Here is a 16,633-nt window from a genome sequence, read left to right as displayed (position 1 = left end):
GTTCTGTTTCTGAAGTGGCATGACCTGATTTTATAGAAATACTTGCCTGACACATCTACTGTAATATTTTTTTCATGTGCTCTACTACATTTATGTATGTTTCTTGTATTTGTTGTACTCCACTCCTGCAATGGCTCTGAATATGGCTGTAATGTATGAAAATAAATGTACAGCTTGCCGAGTCGGCGCATAAAGTAATGCCGCTAAAGAAGTAACCTAGCAAAAAAGCACAACTCGGAATCCTGTGGGCCGTGAGCGACATCTACTCATATCCATTTTCCGCTCTCGTCGCAGCGCGTGCATCGTGAAATTGCTCTGAATGCCGGCATCTGAACCCATGATTGAATCCCTACTTTTGAGCGTCATCGTCGGGCTTGCTGCATGGTTCGTTATGTAAGTATGGCTATACTGACATGTTGACTTGAAGTATACCTTGGCAAAAGTAATACGTATACCGACCAAATAAAAAGTTAAAAGGCAAGACGTTTCGGCTTCCATACGAAACCTGTAAACATTCCTTCCGCATGGAAGGTGAAACGCGTTGAGTTTTGAGTTTTAATAATCTTTTTGGTCTGCGTACATTGTAAAAGGCCTGCACCTAACAAATAGACAGATTACTCTTCCTGTCCCCATTCCAAACTTCCTATTCTCTTCTTGCCCAGCCTCCCTTACAGCGTATTCTGTGGTGTCTCCTTCTTCAAGGCAGGTTCTTCGCCTGACACTAATGCTTTCACGTTGTCAAACTCCTCTAGGCTTAACATGGAGATCACAGTGCCGGCATCCTCCTCCACACTTATTGCGCCGCCATCCTGGTGCACTAGTTCACGCACAACAGGAATGCTTAAGTTTTCTTCGCGCTTTGCAATTTTTTATCATGTTCAGAAAATTTCATGTCAATAAATTTAATGGTACGGTTGAGTGCTTTGGTAATATCATCTGTTGAGCAGGTAGTTTAACCTGTATTGACCTGGCATTTCTGAAAAGATGGCACGTATCTTTTCGCGTATTCTTATGCGGGACCATGGTAACCTTTTCGCCAGTTTCATGTAGGTCCGCCAGAAGCTATGATTGTCACCTTAATGTGGACTGTTGTAGTAACGCTCCAAAATTTTCAGAAGCTGTGTGGGAGGCACTGCAATTCTGCCTGTTTGTGTATCTTGAAAAGATTCAGTTCTTTTCTAAATTTTGCGGCACCTATTGTTTCCTGTTTCACATCAACGAATTTGAGCCCTATTTTGCACATTCCGCCCGCATCTGTCATAAAAGCTCCTGAACGGTGATTCGACTAAAGTCGCACTGTTGAAGCTCGCTGATCCCCCGCGTGACATTACCTTTCGGCTCTGCAATGATCAAAAGATGCGTGAGCGCTACATGAGCTGTGGGCAACTTCTATCTGGTACCTTTAAGATAGGTACGGAAGCGCCGAACATCCTTTAAAGCGTTTTGACCTTTCTTCTCTGTCGTCAATTAGTTCCCATCTGCTTTCTTAAATGTGTATCTGTGGTAGCCAAATACGCTTAGTTAGCGATTATCTTGCTTGTGTTGTATCACTCCCGTTACGTAGTACGACGCATCTGTGTTCAGCTGAAGAGATATAGCAACTTCTGGGATTATGAGGACTGGATCAGAGGAGATAACTCGGACCAGATCACTGTCGGTCACTTCGCAGTCTCCCGGTAAACAGAATGGTGCATCTTCTTGTGTTAGCCTAGTCACAAATATAGTTTTGATAGCATGTGTATAAAGGCTCCGTAATGTCCTGCCAACCCCATTAATACCCGTATTGAGCGAACAACAAAGGCTTCAACGAGTTTTGCAAGGCGTGCCACTGATAATTCCTTTGTGTTCTTCAGAGTGCCATGAACTATTTTGTCCAAGAAGTTACCTTGTTCTTAAAGAATTCGTTCTTAAAAGTCACCTTTACGATGGTTTCTGACAAAGTTATGAGAGCATATATCAGGGGTTGTTCATTGAGACGCTCGCTTTTAGAATGCGCAATAATATTGTCTACGTAGACATTGCAGCAGCATCCAATGAACGAAGGCTCAACCATATCAATCATTTTGTTAAACCAGCCGGGCAATTTCTTCCATCCGCAGAGAAGACGGTCGTATTCGCTCACGCCAAACGGAGCTTTCAATGCCGTATACTGTTCCGTATCTCCTTGAAATCGTACTTGCCTAAAACCTCTGCAAGTGTTTATCCAGAAAACCAAGTACATCCACTTTGTCGCCAATTCTTCCATCTCTACTTGGCATAGGGAGTAGGAGGAGCTGTGTGCGGTTATTCATTGTTCTGTAGTCTGTGGAGAGTGGGATGATTCCTTCTTCCTTGGCTGCTATGATGATCGGCGATGCATATTGGGGTGCTGATGGACGAATAATACTTGCGTCCAACATCTTCGCAAGCTCTATTTCACCAATGCTTCCTTTTCTCTGGTGAGGTTGTAAGGTGTAAAGAGAACTTCTACGTTCATGGTACCTCGAGGATATCCTCCGCAGCAGTATAATTCAGCATATACTATAGGAACGTCCCCTTTATTTTCTTTATAAAGCGAATTTCTTTCTGATTCGACACAAGTCCCGGCTGATGCAGGTCTTTGCTCACAGATACAGTGTGAGAACTATTTATGCTAAGGTTCTGCAAATTATTAACAGGACGCAAGAGCCTTAAGTCATACTCAATGCCTTCTATAAACTGTGCCAGAATTCCTGCAGTTCATGACCGATACTTAAATTTTAGGCGCATCCATTGGCAATTTTGTCTCTCACGCCAATCGTATCCTTGTGCAATGACTGTTTTCCTGTATATATGTTATCGGCAATGGCTCTGGTTTTTTTATTACTCAGACCGAAACACCACTGCATACAAAAGCTGGCATCGTCTCACCATACACGTCAAGGTGTACATGAAATGAACTAAATTACATTAGTTGGACGGCGTCATTTGCTGCAGAGACAAGTTTAAGATTTGCCTCTGCCTTTTCCCGTTCTTGAACTTTTGACTTTGTGGGTTGCATTACAGGGGTTATAGGTGTTGCGATGCTCTTGCCAAAGTTAGACCTGACATCTTCTAACACCGACCGAACCTTCTCATCCAAGCGATTCACGCTCGCCGTCCCTGCAAGAATTTCTATACTCTTCTAACTTTGCTCAGTCAAGGAATGCTCAAATACCTTTAGTAGCTACAAGAGCACTTCCAGAGTTCTTGGAGCTTTCGCTAGAACTTTTCACCGCAGATCTCTAGGAGAACCACCGATGATAAGCATAAAAAGCGATGTTGCCAACAGTGCAGGTTCAGAGAGGCGTAGAAGTCCCTGTTTCTCTAAAAATACTCAAGTGGTTTACACGGCTTGAAACGGTAGAATAGTACCACATGCCACTGCTCAACCGATCTTATGTTCAAAGTCAGAAGGAAACTCTCCTTCCATTTAAACCAACGTTCAGGCTCTTATTGCGAAATTCGCCACTCGTGCCAATTTCTTGCCGTCCCGATAAAAAAATGGTCACGTGTTTATCACTAGGTCTTCATCAGACAGCTTTCCATTGTTCTTCGCAGCTGACGTATAGGAAGCCATCCAGCCTTCCGGATTTTCAGATCAGCCGACAAACTTTTCCAGACTTATTACTTGTGATGAATGATTTGCCCACTTGGTCAATGCAGAAGCCAGTCTGAACAATATAGCCATGCTACAAAATTTGCCGTTGTTGAATTGCTATGATACGAAGAATAATCGGTAGCTCGTCGGAGGTATCTTTCCGGACGAAGACAGTTCATTCCAGCAATTATTTTCCTCTTCCCCCAACCCCCTTACTGCGCATTCTGTCTTGTTTTCTATAGACTGCATGAGCACGATTCGCATGTCCTTCTCATGACATTTTCAATCCCGATCCAACGCGCTTATGTTGAACTCTCGGTTAAAAGTATACATTAGTAGAAAGCATGGTTCCGTGGTAATGGAAAATACTTCATATTCAAGGTTACATGCATCTCATAAATACTAACGAAAGCCTATTGCATCTCGTCGACAGCATACGTTGTTATATGTTTTCCAGACAACGGAAGAGACGACTGTCATTCTTTAAAGATCTTGGAATCCCCGGACCTCCTCCAAGTTTTATTTCAGGAAACCTTTCTGAGCTGATACGGAAGGTAAATCTTGCTTGACAAAAACGGTATTTAGAAAGATGTTAGTTAACGTCAGTAAAAACAGCTACAGGTGAACATGTTTTGAAAAGTTGTGTGGCAACGTTGTTCAGCAGCATGAATACAGTGAAAATACTGCTTGCACAAATCACCTCTTTGCTGCATTAAAACGGTTGTAGAAAAGTTGAGCGCCGGAAATATTCATCATTGGCAAGCTCACTTAAACAGTGTAATAGAATGAAGTGCTGTAGAAATAAATAGGACAAACAACATACATATGAGCACTGATGATGAACCGCTTCTATCGACTGATATACAAGAAAAGAACAAAGTGGGCGTGAAAATGGGAGCAGAAATGCCCACGTGGAAAGACCTGCGCACCATACATGAAAGACGAGCTCACCCAAAACCAAACACCGAAGAAGTAAAACTCGTAGACTCAAACTTGACTTTCATGAGTGTAAACTATGCTTGGCACCTGCTATTTACTCAATTACCACCTTGACAAGGCTTAATTTATTATGCGCGGCTATGCTGCCTGTGCGACATGCTCGTGGTGTTTGCTCGCTACCCAAAGGATACAATTGCCTGTCGGTAAGCTTAACCGAGTTCTCGCGCAAGCCCGTTTCCGTTCACTGATTCACCATCAGTGTGCTCTTTTCTAATAAATCACTTGATAGAAGCACTTCATCGTCAATGTTCATATGGTAACTCTGCAGCACCGCAATCTAATTATGCTGCTTCAAATAACCTTAACCATAGCAACAAACACTCTCACAATAGCACTTTCTTCTACGAAATACTAAAACAGCGGCCACCATCCAATAACTGCATGCACATTTAGGAAAGTGTAATCTGGTCGGCAGGCTCGGCCATAAAGGTGTACATTTGCTGGCTTTACTTAACAGTCCGATACGGTTATCAAGGCCACGGACGAAAACAGTTGGATAGAGCTTTGCTGCCTGGATTTTCTCTGACCAGAATCGACATTGAGTGTCGGGAAATTCCAATCTAGACAAAAACCTGCATAGCCGACATTTCGCTGAGTCAAGCACGTGAACTCTTGATCATCAGGAGAAAAATGCCGCTTTGTTGGATATTACTGCTATATATAATGTTAAAAATAAATGTTCTATATAATTGAACGCCACGGCAGCTGCATTTCGATGGGGGCGAAATGCGAAAATACCTGTGTTCTTAGATTTACGTGCATGTTAAAGAACTCTAGGCAGTCCGAATACCTGGAGTCCCCCATAACGCCATGCATAATAATCAGATTGTTGTTTTGGTACGTAAAACCCCATAATTTTATTGATATAACGAAATACAGTTGTTCACGCAGGTAAACTAATTCTTATGATTTAACAATAACGAAATATTCACGTTCAAATAAACATCACCAGCATTCAGACAATAATTGATAACAGAGGACTTACTAATTCAAGCATAGGAACTGAAGCACGACACCTCAATATACATATTTTGCCTAATAAGGACACCTAGAAAGATTCATTCACCTTCGAATGAGTGCTGAACTATGACACAATGAATGTAATACCCATGAATTTCTGTTTCGTGCTGGAATTTCTTCAACATTTATTAGATTCAAACGACTTTAGCGATGAAAGGGAAAATTGTCGTTCACCCTGTTGCCGCATCAGGCAACAACGTTACCTCAGATTAGGCATATTTTCTATGACCGCAAAACTTACTTTCTTGGAAAACCATGCAAATGTCCTTTCTATGTTTTCAGCCTGCAGACAGGTAGATAAATATCTTATCTTTAATGAAAAGTCGTCCTACTAGCGGACTTGTGCAGAACTTGGTTGCAACAAAATTGGCATAACGATACTGTAAAAGTAGCACTCCTCATTTATGCTAGCAGGTCCCGACTAGGCAGCGTCCATAGACAAGTTAATAGAAATTTTTCTTAGGTATAGACATTGATATAGGCATTTTCGCCAAATTAAAGGATTGACCACTGCTTTCCTTTTCTCACAGTGATCACACCCCGCACAAATATCGGCTGTAAGAAGTAAAGTTGCACGCATATTGCAAGGCTAAAGAACCTTTCGGATACTTAAAGAATACATTTCTCCTCACCTAAGGCACTTTTAGCAGCACGCGAATGTTGATGTGGAGAAGCAATTCATCTTTCACAGTTGAGCAAGCAAGAGTGACAGATGTTGTACTGCCTAAAATAGTAATTTTAGTTCGGCTGTTTCGTCTTACTCCTACAAATACAGTATAATAGATGTGCTATACAATACCGAATTCTGAATTCACGAAACAAACAGCACACAAGCCGCATAGCACAGATGGTTCGTTTTTGCTACAACAACGAATAGAGTGGCTGCGGTTGTTTATTTCTGGTGGTTCTTTTTAGGGCGCACTGGTCACATTCCAGGAATGGCTAGACAAATACGGAGACATTGTAGGGTAAGCGCTTGTTGTTCTTTGTTTCTTTTTAGAAATGAATGTAAATAAATTTATACTAATGTCATGTGGCCCGCTGGGTAAATAAACAGAGAAAGCTGTGTGACTGGTGCGATAATCTTACCTGGTTCAGAGGTAGTAGACTTATTTTTCTCTTCAATACTTAGCAGTCTGTTCTGCTGAGCACGAGGTCGCGGGATCGAATCCCGGCCACGGTGGCCGCATTTCGATGGGGCCGAAATGCGAAAACACCCGTGTGCTTAGATTTAGGTGCAGGTTAAAGAACCCCAGGTGGTCAAAATTTCCGTAGTCCTCCACTACGGCGTGCCTCATAATCAGAAAGTGGTTTTGGCACGTAAAACCCCAAATATTATTATTATTATTAGCAGTCTGTTGCTGTTATCCGCTGCATGACGTCCGGAAAATAATTGGTTGCAACCCATAATCATGCCATCCCTAGTGATACCGTGTTCTCGATCGGCAGGTTTCTGTCCATTCATACCCACTATTCACCTCAGGACCCCTCAAATTTCCTCGCATAATTTCTAAAATTGATGACTTGAGCTAATTTTCAGACAACCATACGAAAAATACATTACATTTACCGGTTTCTGGAGCCGCAATGCTGTCTATGACGTCTTACTGTCAGCGCGGTACCGTATACAGCAAATCTTCTACATGTATACTTGCTTTGTGGCGTGACTTTTTACAGCTTCTACAACGGGGCTCATCCGTTTATTATCGTGAAAGATCTCGAACTAATCAAGAAGATCCAGATAAAGGACTTCAACAATTTTACAAGTCGAGGAGTGAGTACAAATGTTCAACCTTCGCGCTTCTCTATTTTACAAGACCTATTAAACTGAATGTGTCTATTTAGGCAGTCGCACTAAACATGTTATTTATCGCTTTAGCTGCGCAATTAAGCGTTCGGAATCATAACCGAAGAGTGGCGTGGGGAAATTGATTTATCCTTGGCTTTGTGTATGTCAGCGCTTTTGTCTGCATCAATAAAGGTTTCCGTTTTCTAAGTGCGCTTGCTACCACAATCGGAAAAGAGCAAGACACTTTCGAAGCAATCACGAGACATTCACATATTCTACCCAGTGTGGTCGTTTCTTGTCTTTCCAGCAGGTACCACCGTACGAAACAGCCTGCAAACGTACAGGATAATTGCGAAAATTGACATAATTTGCACACTCCTTGGAACATTCTTTAAACGGCATTGCGCCTCTCTGTGATCAATTCAAAGCGCTGGCTGCCTCGAGCAAAGAGTAATAGAAAGCTGAAAATTTAGCGTATGCTAGAATCCCTCGCCTATATTTGAAGCGAAGGCACAATCTTCAAATGATCCCGTTTGGAAAAGTACGTTTTCTCTTTTTTTTGGTTGGGTGAAAATCCGATAAGAACTTAACCGTGCGACAGAACGGCCGACGCCGAAACCACCAGGAAAGGTATACAAAGAAGCATGCGTTTCAAGAATAATTTGCCAATAGCTCATTGAGAGTCCAATGAATTATCGCTCAATGGGCGCGAAGAAGGGAGGTAATGCTCCTGCAGCAAGCAGCGCGCGTTCCTTCCCGTCGGCACAAACCCAGCCCGTAACTGACAATGAACATTTGCGGCCAATCCTCCTGAATATACCAAAATAAAGAGTTCACTTCTGCCTCCTGTCGCCGGAGCCGAAGCACCCGTCACAAGGGCGTTTAAATCTGGCTTGGCTTGTTTCGTTTTGCTCCACTTAGAATAAGGGGGGGGGGGGACGCAGGCTTTCATTTCAGCGTTGTGCTGTCTTCTATGAAAAAGCCGGTGGAACAATCTGCAGGCATTAAGCGGTGACATATGAACTGGCCTTCTCTATTTACAATGCCCGAAAGTAGACTGGTGTAATGCAACGAGCATTCGTTCGAATTCTATTCTTTTAGCACCCTTCGCTTATGACGGCCTACTGGTGATAACGCTGGCGCACCCAGCCTCTAAGTTACTCCGAAAGTATAAGATGCGGAACACAATCGTTACATCCTCCCGGCTTTTATTGAGTTTCTTCTTAAGGCTTGGACAAAAGCAGTTGCAATTATTCTTTGAGAAGATGTTTTTAAAAGAAGCCTTATGGAGCACCTGCGGTGGGTTTGACCTGCGTTAAATAGACCAGGCTCCGGCATCTTGTTGGAGTGGGACTTATTACCATTTATGACCATTTTTCTGTGCGTACACGCGTTTGCGTGAGCTGCTTCCGCGTCCTCGTAAATATTCATATCTTCAGGCTCATGGCCATATTGTGCAAGGTTTTTTGAACAATTCGCCCAGTTTTAACGAATGCGGTGGTGTTTGAACAATTACAGATGATGTCGGGCTTCGCGCGAACCCACCCGGTTCTCACTCAAAGCATGACGCACGCTGACGGGGACCACTGGAAGAAAATGCGCAGCCTTATCACGCCAGCCTTTACGACGAGCAACATGAAGAAGGTAGGCAGCGATGCGGTTAGCTTTATTGGAAAATGCTATATTAGTTTCACATGGTGAACCCGATACACGAACCTAGATGTAGATCCGATTGAAAGTGGTCGAACAAGATGTCCCAGACTAGATTATAAAAACGCCATATCAAACCTCAATTTCAGAGTGAGGGTGCCCTTGTTATAATAATGTTTATCGCTTCCTCCTTATTTTCATAGGAATCCCAACTCTACAGTTTCAATTTAGAAGAGACAAAGACGAAGGAAATTTCTCTCTAAGTGCTGCTTATTCTTAATGATTTAGTTCATTCTAGAGGATACGTCTTTTAGAAATATATATTTTTATAAGTCTCTTGTGGCAGATAAGTGTAGTTCAGCTAGGCTTCTCGAAGCGACCTACATTACTCGCATGAGAACTTGGAACTTGAAATCCATATTCAACAATCAACAAAATTAACTGACTCATTTTAAATAATATCATAAGAAGCCAACAAACACTGACACCAAGGACAACATAGGGGAAATTACTTGTGCTTAATAAATGAAATAAAGAAACGATAAAGCAATGGAAATTAGAGTGGATGAAAAAACAACTTGCCGCAGGTGGGAACCGAACCCACAACCTTCGCATTTCGCGTGCGATGCTCTACCAATTGAGCTACCGCGGCGTCGTTTTTCCATCCACTTTCTTGGGTATTTATGTGTCCCAGTAGAACCCTGGGAGTGTTAGCCAGCGCCACCACTCACAGACCTTGGCGGCGGACGTGGAACGTCTTTTTTGCCGCAGGCGTCACGATAACGTGATCTTTTAGGGTGAAGGCAACTGGTCAATAAAACCACATATGCTACCTGAAGGCATCAATGTTGCCGGATTCGAGACCCTCGTTATAAGGCATAACACTAAGTTCGAATAAGCTATCTGGAGTCACGAAAACGGTCTTTTTCTTGTCGGCAGGTTCCATAGGGATTTCCAAGATACCCCGATCGCAAATCAATTGTTGAGAAGTAAGAAGCAGCTTGTAAGCAATCAATGACGTTGTCGATTCGCAGTAGCGCATATACATCCTTCATCATTGCGTTTAGATGTCTGTAATCCACGCAGCATCTCCAGGAGCACTCTCTTTTTTCGGATCAAGATCACTGTGGCCACCCATGGACTGAACGACTCTTGAACGACACCTTTGTTCATCATCTCCTTGAATTGCTCGGCAATAGCTTTGCGCTCAGAGGATGACACTCAGTAGGGCTTCGGGCGGATGGGATGTGCTGAGCCGGTATCCCTTCTGTGACGAGTGGGGGACGACGGTGAATGAACGGGTGCATCTCCATGCGTGAAGTCGAATGCAGCCTCATGCCTAGCAAGTACCTGTAGCAGTGCTTGGTGTTCTGATGTACAGATAGCTTTGCTGCGCATGCCAAGCATAAGCTCTAGAGAACGACGATTATCGCAAGGAGAGCAAGCTGTAGAGGTGTCCGCAGTTAATACTGCTATTGCGCTACATGCGGCTTCATTGAAGAGAGCGACTTTCATACCGCGAGGAAGGACAACCGGCGTGGCGGAACAGTTCAGCGTCCACAATGTGGCGACTGCTTTCGTCATGCACACGACAGAGATTGTCACAAGTACATATTTTTAGGAAAGCTTATGTGGAGAGGCGCAACTACAACGTCTACACAATCAGCGTCAACAGTTGTTGCAGGAACACGAATGGAGGTCAGTCACCCCGATGGTAGAATCACTTCATCAAGAAAACTAAGTGTGTCAGTGTCCCTCTCTTCGCCACACGAGCTTTGTCCGGAATGTGCTGATATAACTAACTTCTTCAATAATATTTCGCCCCAAGCACAGAGCACGGGAGTGCCGCATTGTTCAAGAAAATCGATACCAAGAATCACTTCGTGCTAGCAGCGAGAAAGAACAAGGAATTCCGACACAAACACTTTCCCAGCCAACAAAACACTCACAGCACAAACACCAAGGGGGTGAAGCCACTCGCCGCCTACTCCAAGAACGATAATACCGGCGTTCCAAGAAAACATATCTTTGAGGCCTAGATGGTTTTTGAAAGCGAGGCTCATCAGACGCAGTCGCCGCGGCGATGAAGAAGAACGGCTCCGAGGGGACGGAGAGTGACGGGAGCGGTTATTTGGTTTGCGCAAACTCCGCTCAGATGCTGGCGAATCGCTGCGTCTGGTGTTGTGCGAGAAGCGGTCCATGGGAAGCAAATTGGTCGTCCGCAAGTCAAATGAAGTACGGGTTCCGGGGGGCGAAAACATAGGTGGTGTCCTTCCTTATTGACGGCTTTGGCACAATACCATGCTATATTACCTGCGCAACCGCAGTTGTAGCACAGGGGAGGGTCGCGGTTCACCGCACCTTCTTTGCAATGAATACTAGGCTGCTGGGGGCGGCGAGAAAGTTCGTTGTCATGTGGATAACGTGTGCCTGCTGCTTGCTGAGATCCGTTATATCGGTCATAAGTCACGTTTTGGTAGAGGGTCGGTGCTGTTCTTGTCGGGACCTGACAGAAGCCACAGGGCCTCGGGAATAAAAACGTGGCTCTCCTCGCTGTGGCCAGCCGTCATAAGTAGGGCCTTTGCCGTAGAGACGTGGCTGCTGTCGGGGCGCGATTTCATAATCCTCAATGCCCCTCGCCGCAGTATACAGGGAGAAGGGTGCCACGTTTGGCTCGAAATCTGGTGGTCGGCGGATGCTATGAGTGCCTGAGTGTGTCACTTGCGCGTGTAGGTTGAGCTCTTCGCGAAATATTTGTCTTATCGTTGATGCAACATCGAGGGGCGTGTTGCTATCTACGCTCGCAACTGTCCTCACATTGGCTAGCCTGTCAAACTTCGGCGTGATCCACTTCGCCTTCAGTAGCTCTAAAATGCGACAGTGCCGATTGATGTCGGCGAGGGAAGCCAGGCGTCTGTTGCGATGAGCAAACTGTAAACATTTTCCACACTTCCTTTGAGGATGCGCCTGACTTTGTCTTCCTCATACATTCCTGAGTCCACCATGCTACACAGTTTTATTACTGCCTCAATGTAGGCCGTGCAGGTTTCGCCTGGCGCTTGCGCGCGTTGCATTAGCGTCTCTTGTGCCCTTTTCTTTTTCGTCACGAAGTCGCCGAATCGCTTTTTGATTTCCAAAACAAATCTGCTCCATGTCTTGAACGTTTCCTCGTGGTTTCCGAACCGCACCAACGTAGTATCCGTTAGAAAAAAAAAACACGACGTTCAAAAGCTGAGAAGCGCTGTTCCACTTGTTGGTGGCACTCACACGGTGATAATGGATGAGCCATTCCTCGACGTCTTCGTCTGATCTTCCGGCGAAGGGATGCGCATCTCTCAGTTGTTCAACAGAACTGGTCGGCGCAACAGTTAGAATGAACGGTTGTTCATCCGCGTCGTGGGACATATTCAACTCCGTTGGATTCGGTGGGAGTCCAGCAAGGCGAACGCTCCATCAACGAACTTGTGGTTCAGCCTCCGTCTTCTGGTGTCGATTAACCTGCACCTTCCACCACAGCTGTTACGAAGTGTTGGGACGAAATGGTTTTATTCACAGGAAACTGACGATGCTGGTAGCGTGATCGTAGCGCAGTCAGCCCTTTAAAATTCTTCGTTCTCGTCATCTACTCTTCTTTCTTTTGTACCTGCTTTCGTAGACATTACAATACGTAATCTATCTTGGTGCCCTATAACGTAAAACTATTCCAATATGTTTCTATTCCAATCGATTGACGTCAAATTTGCGTAGCCGCCAACGCAAGCACCGGGCGGTCACCCGCAGGGTTGTCTGAACAGACCAATCGAACGCCTTCCTCGTTCATAGGAGGTCACTTTTGTTTGCTTGAAAAACGAATAACATTGCCTACACTGAGCGGCTTGTTGTATCTAATTGGCTGACAAGAGGCGAGGAGAACACTCAAGTGGAGAGGGATTCGATGGGGCCGAGCCACTGCACTGAAAGTCGATAACCGGATGAAGAGGGTGGTGCCGGCGTTTACGATTGGTCGGCTTTCCCTTACTTAACTTGCGATGGCTTGTCGAACATCGCGGCGGCATGCAACGGAAGCTCAAGAATGACGCTAAAATTGACCCTCAGCAAAGAAGAGTTGGCAGAATGAGGGCGTAAACGTGCCGAAAGTGCTAGAAAACGTTGCACGGCCCCGCAAGAAGTTTTATTATACGCAAATACAGCCATGCTCTCCGGCAGGTGCGAGTAGCCAGTGTCGCAGCGATCGGCGGCAGCCATCTTCTATTCCTTTCGGAACGGGGCAGCCTGCGACTATTCCGAAGAAAATTTAGTTTTGTTCGGCATATTAATGCATCTTTATCGCGTTCACGTCACTTTGACGCGGTGAGTTCTTGTGGTTTTGTGACGTCGCGTGACAGTCAGGTGAAGTGGGTGCAGCTCGAAAACTTTTTACCAATAGCTGAGGGCTAATGGCGAAAACGGGTCGAATTAGAAATAAGTGTTTTTTTGTTTTTCTGTGAAACCATGCATAACAAGTGTGTACACATCATACCAGATGGGGTCGTATCGCGGTTTTCGTAACGTCGCTTGACAGACAGGTGAAGTGGGGGCGGTCGAAAAAAGTTTTCGATCAATCGTGGAGGGCTGAGAGCAGAATTGGAATAGAAAAGTTTGGAATAGTTTTACGTTATAGCGTCCTTGCTCTTAAACATATCCTGCCATATAGCTCATCTTAAGTTCAATATTCTGAAAATTTTGGAGTGCTGTACATTATAAAGGAAGAAAATGGCATCGGTCAGCAATTTGGCAAGACGCATTACTAGAATTAAGAACCTCTGGATTACACACACAAGTACAGAAACAGCAGGATACATTCTTGAGACTTTAACAGAAAGGAACTATTAAAAATTAATACGTTAGAAGCATATCAATTATATAAACCGGAGTGTTTGAGAAGAATCCTATGAGACAAATAGAAAGTAGAGCCCAGGTAACAGTCCACCCCAGCATTCGCTCATGTTTCGAAAAGAGGTCACAGCTGGTGATCCTGCCATGGTAGGAGGCTGCCAAGGTACAGCAGGGAAATAAATGAAACATCTGGAAGGGTGACCAAAGGTTGCACGCTGGAGCACAGCTGGCTGCCGTGATCCCTGGACTCATCGTAAATAGACTCGTGGAGCCTCGTTGTGCGTCGTTTCCAAGAGGTTTGGCTCGAGTGTGTGTCAAGACTTGGGTACAATGTCGAAGCAACCTGAAAAACACAAGTTCAAATCCATAAATACTAAAATATTCTTCCCTATAAGCCAAACATGAAGCTTACAATCTACACATAGCAGATATAGAAAACAGACTCAAGTTACAAGACTAAAGGTAAATAAATGTGCAAGAAGTATCACTTATTGTGGGAAAACTGGTTGTAGGATAGAATACTTGTCATTTTTTGTATGGATCAGTAATTTCACCTCAACGTAATGTGACGTACACATCACTTGGCTTTCCGTGTGCCAGAGTTCTCAAAGTAGGCTATTCCCTGCTAGCCTGGTGCTCGACCACTTGGGATTTCCTTGTGAAAAAGTTTAGGCCCTTCAATGTAACACAAATGAACTGTTCATAAATATTTCTGTGACAATTTTTTTCCTTAGGTACTATGTGACTTTTGTTGTAACCCACTCCACTGTTCCTCATAAGGGCATAGCGAAAAAACGGGTTGCTTCATTGTGAACGCTAGAGAAACTTTTCTCACGAGAATAGAGAAGCATTAGATCAAGATTTGCTTTCCTAACTTATCAGTTATATTTGAGTTAGTTTGGCCAGGTAGACATTACTGGGCAGATAAATAATTTTGGGCAGGACGGTGCGCGCAAGAGAAGACAATGAAGAAGAAGTGGTAGACTGTCTCCTGGAGCTTCGACCTTTGCACAAGGCATCTCAATTACCACTTACGTTTTCCCATGGGTCTAGTTGTAAATAAATTTTTGCGTCGGGCTTCCTCTTCGAAACATTTAGTCAGGTGTGGGGTAGCGACCCAGAACGGTGCTTGGCAGTGGCCGGCGCTTCAGTTCTTCACCGATGTCGAAGGAGACGGGGCCTATTCGCGAACGCGTGCATCGACAGCAAGAACCTTCTGAGCCACCGATGGCGACAACGTCGCCACCTGCCTGGAGTTGTATGAGGGGTTAAGCAGCCACAATAAGTGGAATCCCACAGTGACGCTGACGAACAATTTTTTACTTGGCGGCAACTCCACGTGTGTGGTTTGAAAACCACGAAAAAGAACTCCGTGACTGGGATGCCGGCAAGCAGAAGCTGCGACATCTCTTTGGGAAACCACCGAGTCAGAATGTGGTCCCGAAGAAAGGGTTGGCATCATGAGTTCAAACGTCCACCGACGGCTACATCGCCTATTGCAAGGCATGCTGGCATACTGCCGCAAGGCTGACGCTGAAATTCTGTGGTTTGAAACAGTCGGGCATGACCTAGAGGGCATCACCGATGAAGCCTTGAATTTACTCATCTGTAGGAACTGTACTTCGGGTAATAATATTATCACATAGTTCTAGCGTTTTGTGGAGGTGAAAAGCGAGCGAATTTATCAGTCATATGCACGGCTTCCTAATACCGCTGCTACATCGCCTTGTGAAGACCTACAGGACTCTCCTTTACGCGAGCGCCAGCCTTCAGCGTAGCTGACGAAAATTGTGTGCCGTCAGTTGGACGACAACGTTCCGCGGCTATGTATACCAACCTGTCAATCACACATGTGTTCCTACGCTTCCCTTTGCTCAGGCTATTGTGCGCCAAGAGCTCGCTAACGTCATCTTGCAGTCAGTTTCCACTTTGACCAGTTCCTGGCTAACAAACGTCCTTCGTTCGCGCATACTCAAAATCAATGGATTTCTCGAGCTTCTCGCCACATGGTGGAGTGGTGAACACCGGATGACTGATCTATTTGCTTCAATGTCGCCGGGTTGGTCACGTCGCCAGATATTGTCGCAACTGTTGGTCCTCGATGCCGTTCTCGAACAGTCCTCGTCGAGACAGCGGTTTTCGCGATACCGAGCCGCAAGCCGAGCTGAACCTGCACGCCACTGACGGTACGACTGCGTGAAGCCGTCGGTCACCGTCGTCTACCAGTCACCAGTCCCGTTCGCCAAAAATCAATGCCCATCGCCTGTCACCGCTATTCCCACCTGGGCGCATACCTTCTGGAAACTAAAAGATGCAGCTTCCGTAGGTGACTCTGCATTGCCGACGTCTCCGCCGAAGCCTCTGAACTTGACGACCAGGCACAACATAGTCGATGTAGGAGTTCAGCATGTATTTTGCGCAGAGCATGTCGATACTGGAGGCCATAACCCGATGATGAGCAAGCGTCTTCGTAGCCGCTTAAAGCCTTTACACCTACTGCATCTCGTGCTATCCGGGTCACTAATGGAGCAACGGTTGTTATCCTTTGCATGTGCGCTTCGCAAATAACTATTGCTGATTTCAGCATTTCCGTTTTATTTGCTGTTCAGGAACAAGGTTCCCAGTGTTGATCTGCGGCCTGGACTTTTTATAGGACCATTCAGCGCTGATTAACTGCGCTGCTGCCCTCCTCCAACTCGAGC

The 16,633-nt window shown here is 45.0% G+C and overlaps 1 protein-coding gene across 2 annotated transcripts in view; it reads left to right on the top strand.

Annotated features, from left to right (window-relative positions):
* The first annotated feature begins 304 nt into the window (after positions 1-304).
* The window catches only part of LOC142589069 (cytochrome P450 3A4-like), a 38,028-nt gene continuing 21,699 nt past the window's right edge, over positions 305-16,633 (top strand). For both annotated transcript variants that reach the window (XM_075700854.1, XM_075700853.1), the window contains exons 1-5: positions 305-393; positions 4,056-4,152; positions 6,533-6,585; positions 7,295-7,391; positions 8,925-9,050. In XM_075700854.1, coding sequence (XP_075556969.1) covers positions 320-393; positions 4,056-4,152; positions 6,533-6,585; positions 7,295-7,391; positions 8,925-9,050 — 447 coding nt within the window. In that variant the 5' untranslated portion in view covers positions 305-319. The remainder of the gene's footprint in view (positions 394-4,055; positions 4,153-6,532; positions 6,586-7,294; positions 7,392-8,924; positions 9,051-16,633) is intronic.

Source organism: Dermacentor variabilis, chromosome 7 (assembly GCF_050947875.1).
Source record: "Dermacentor variabilis isolate Ectoservices chromosome 7, ASM5094787v1, whole genome shotgun sequence".
In the NCBI taxonomy this organism is placed as follows: domain Eukaryota; kingdom Metazoa; phylum Arthropoda; class Arachnida; order Ixodida; family Ixodidae; genus Dermacentor; species Dermacentor variabilis.
This window is presented reverse-complemented; position numbering and strand designations above follow the sequence as displayed.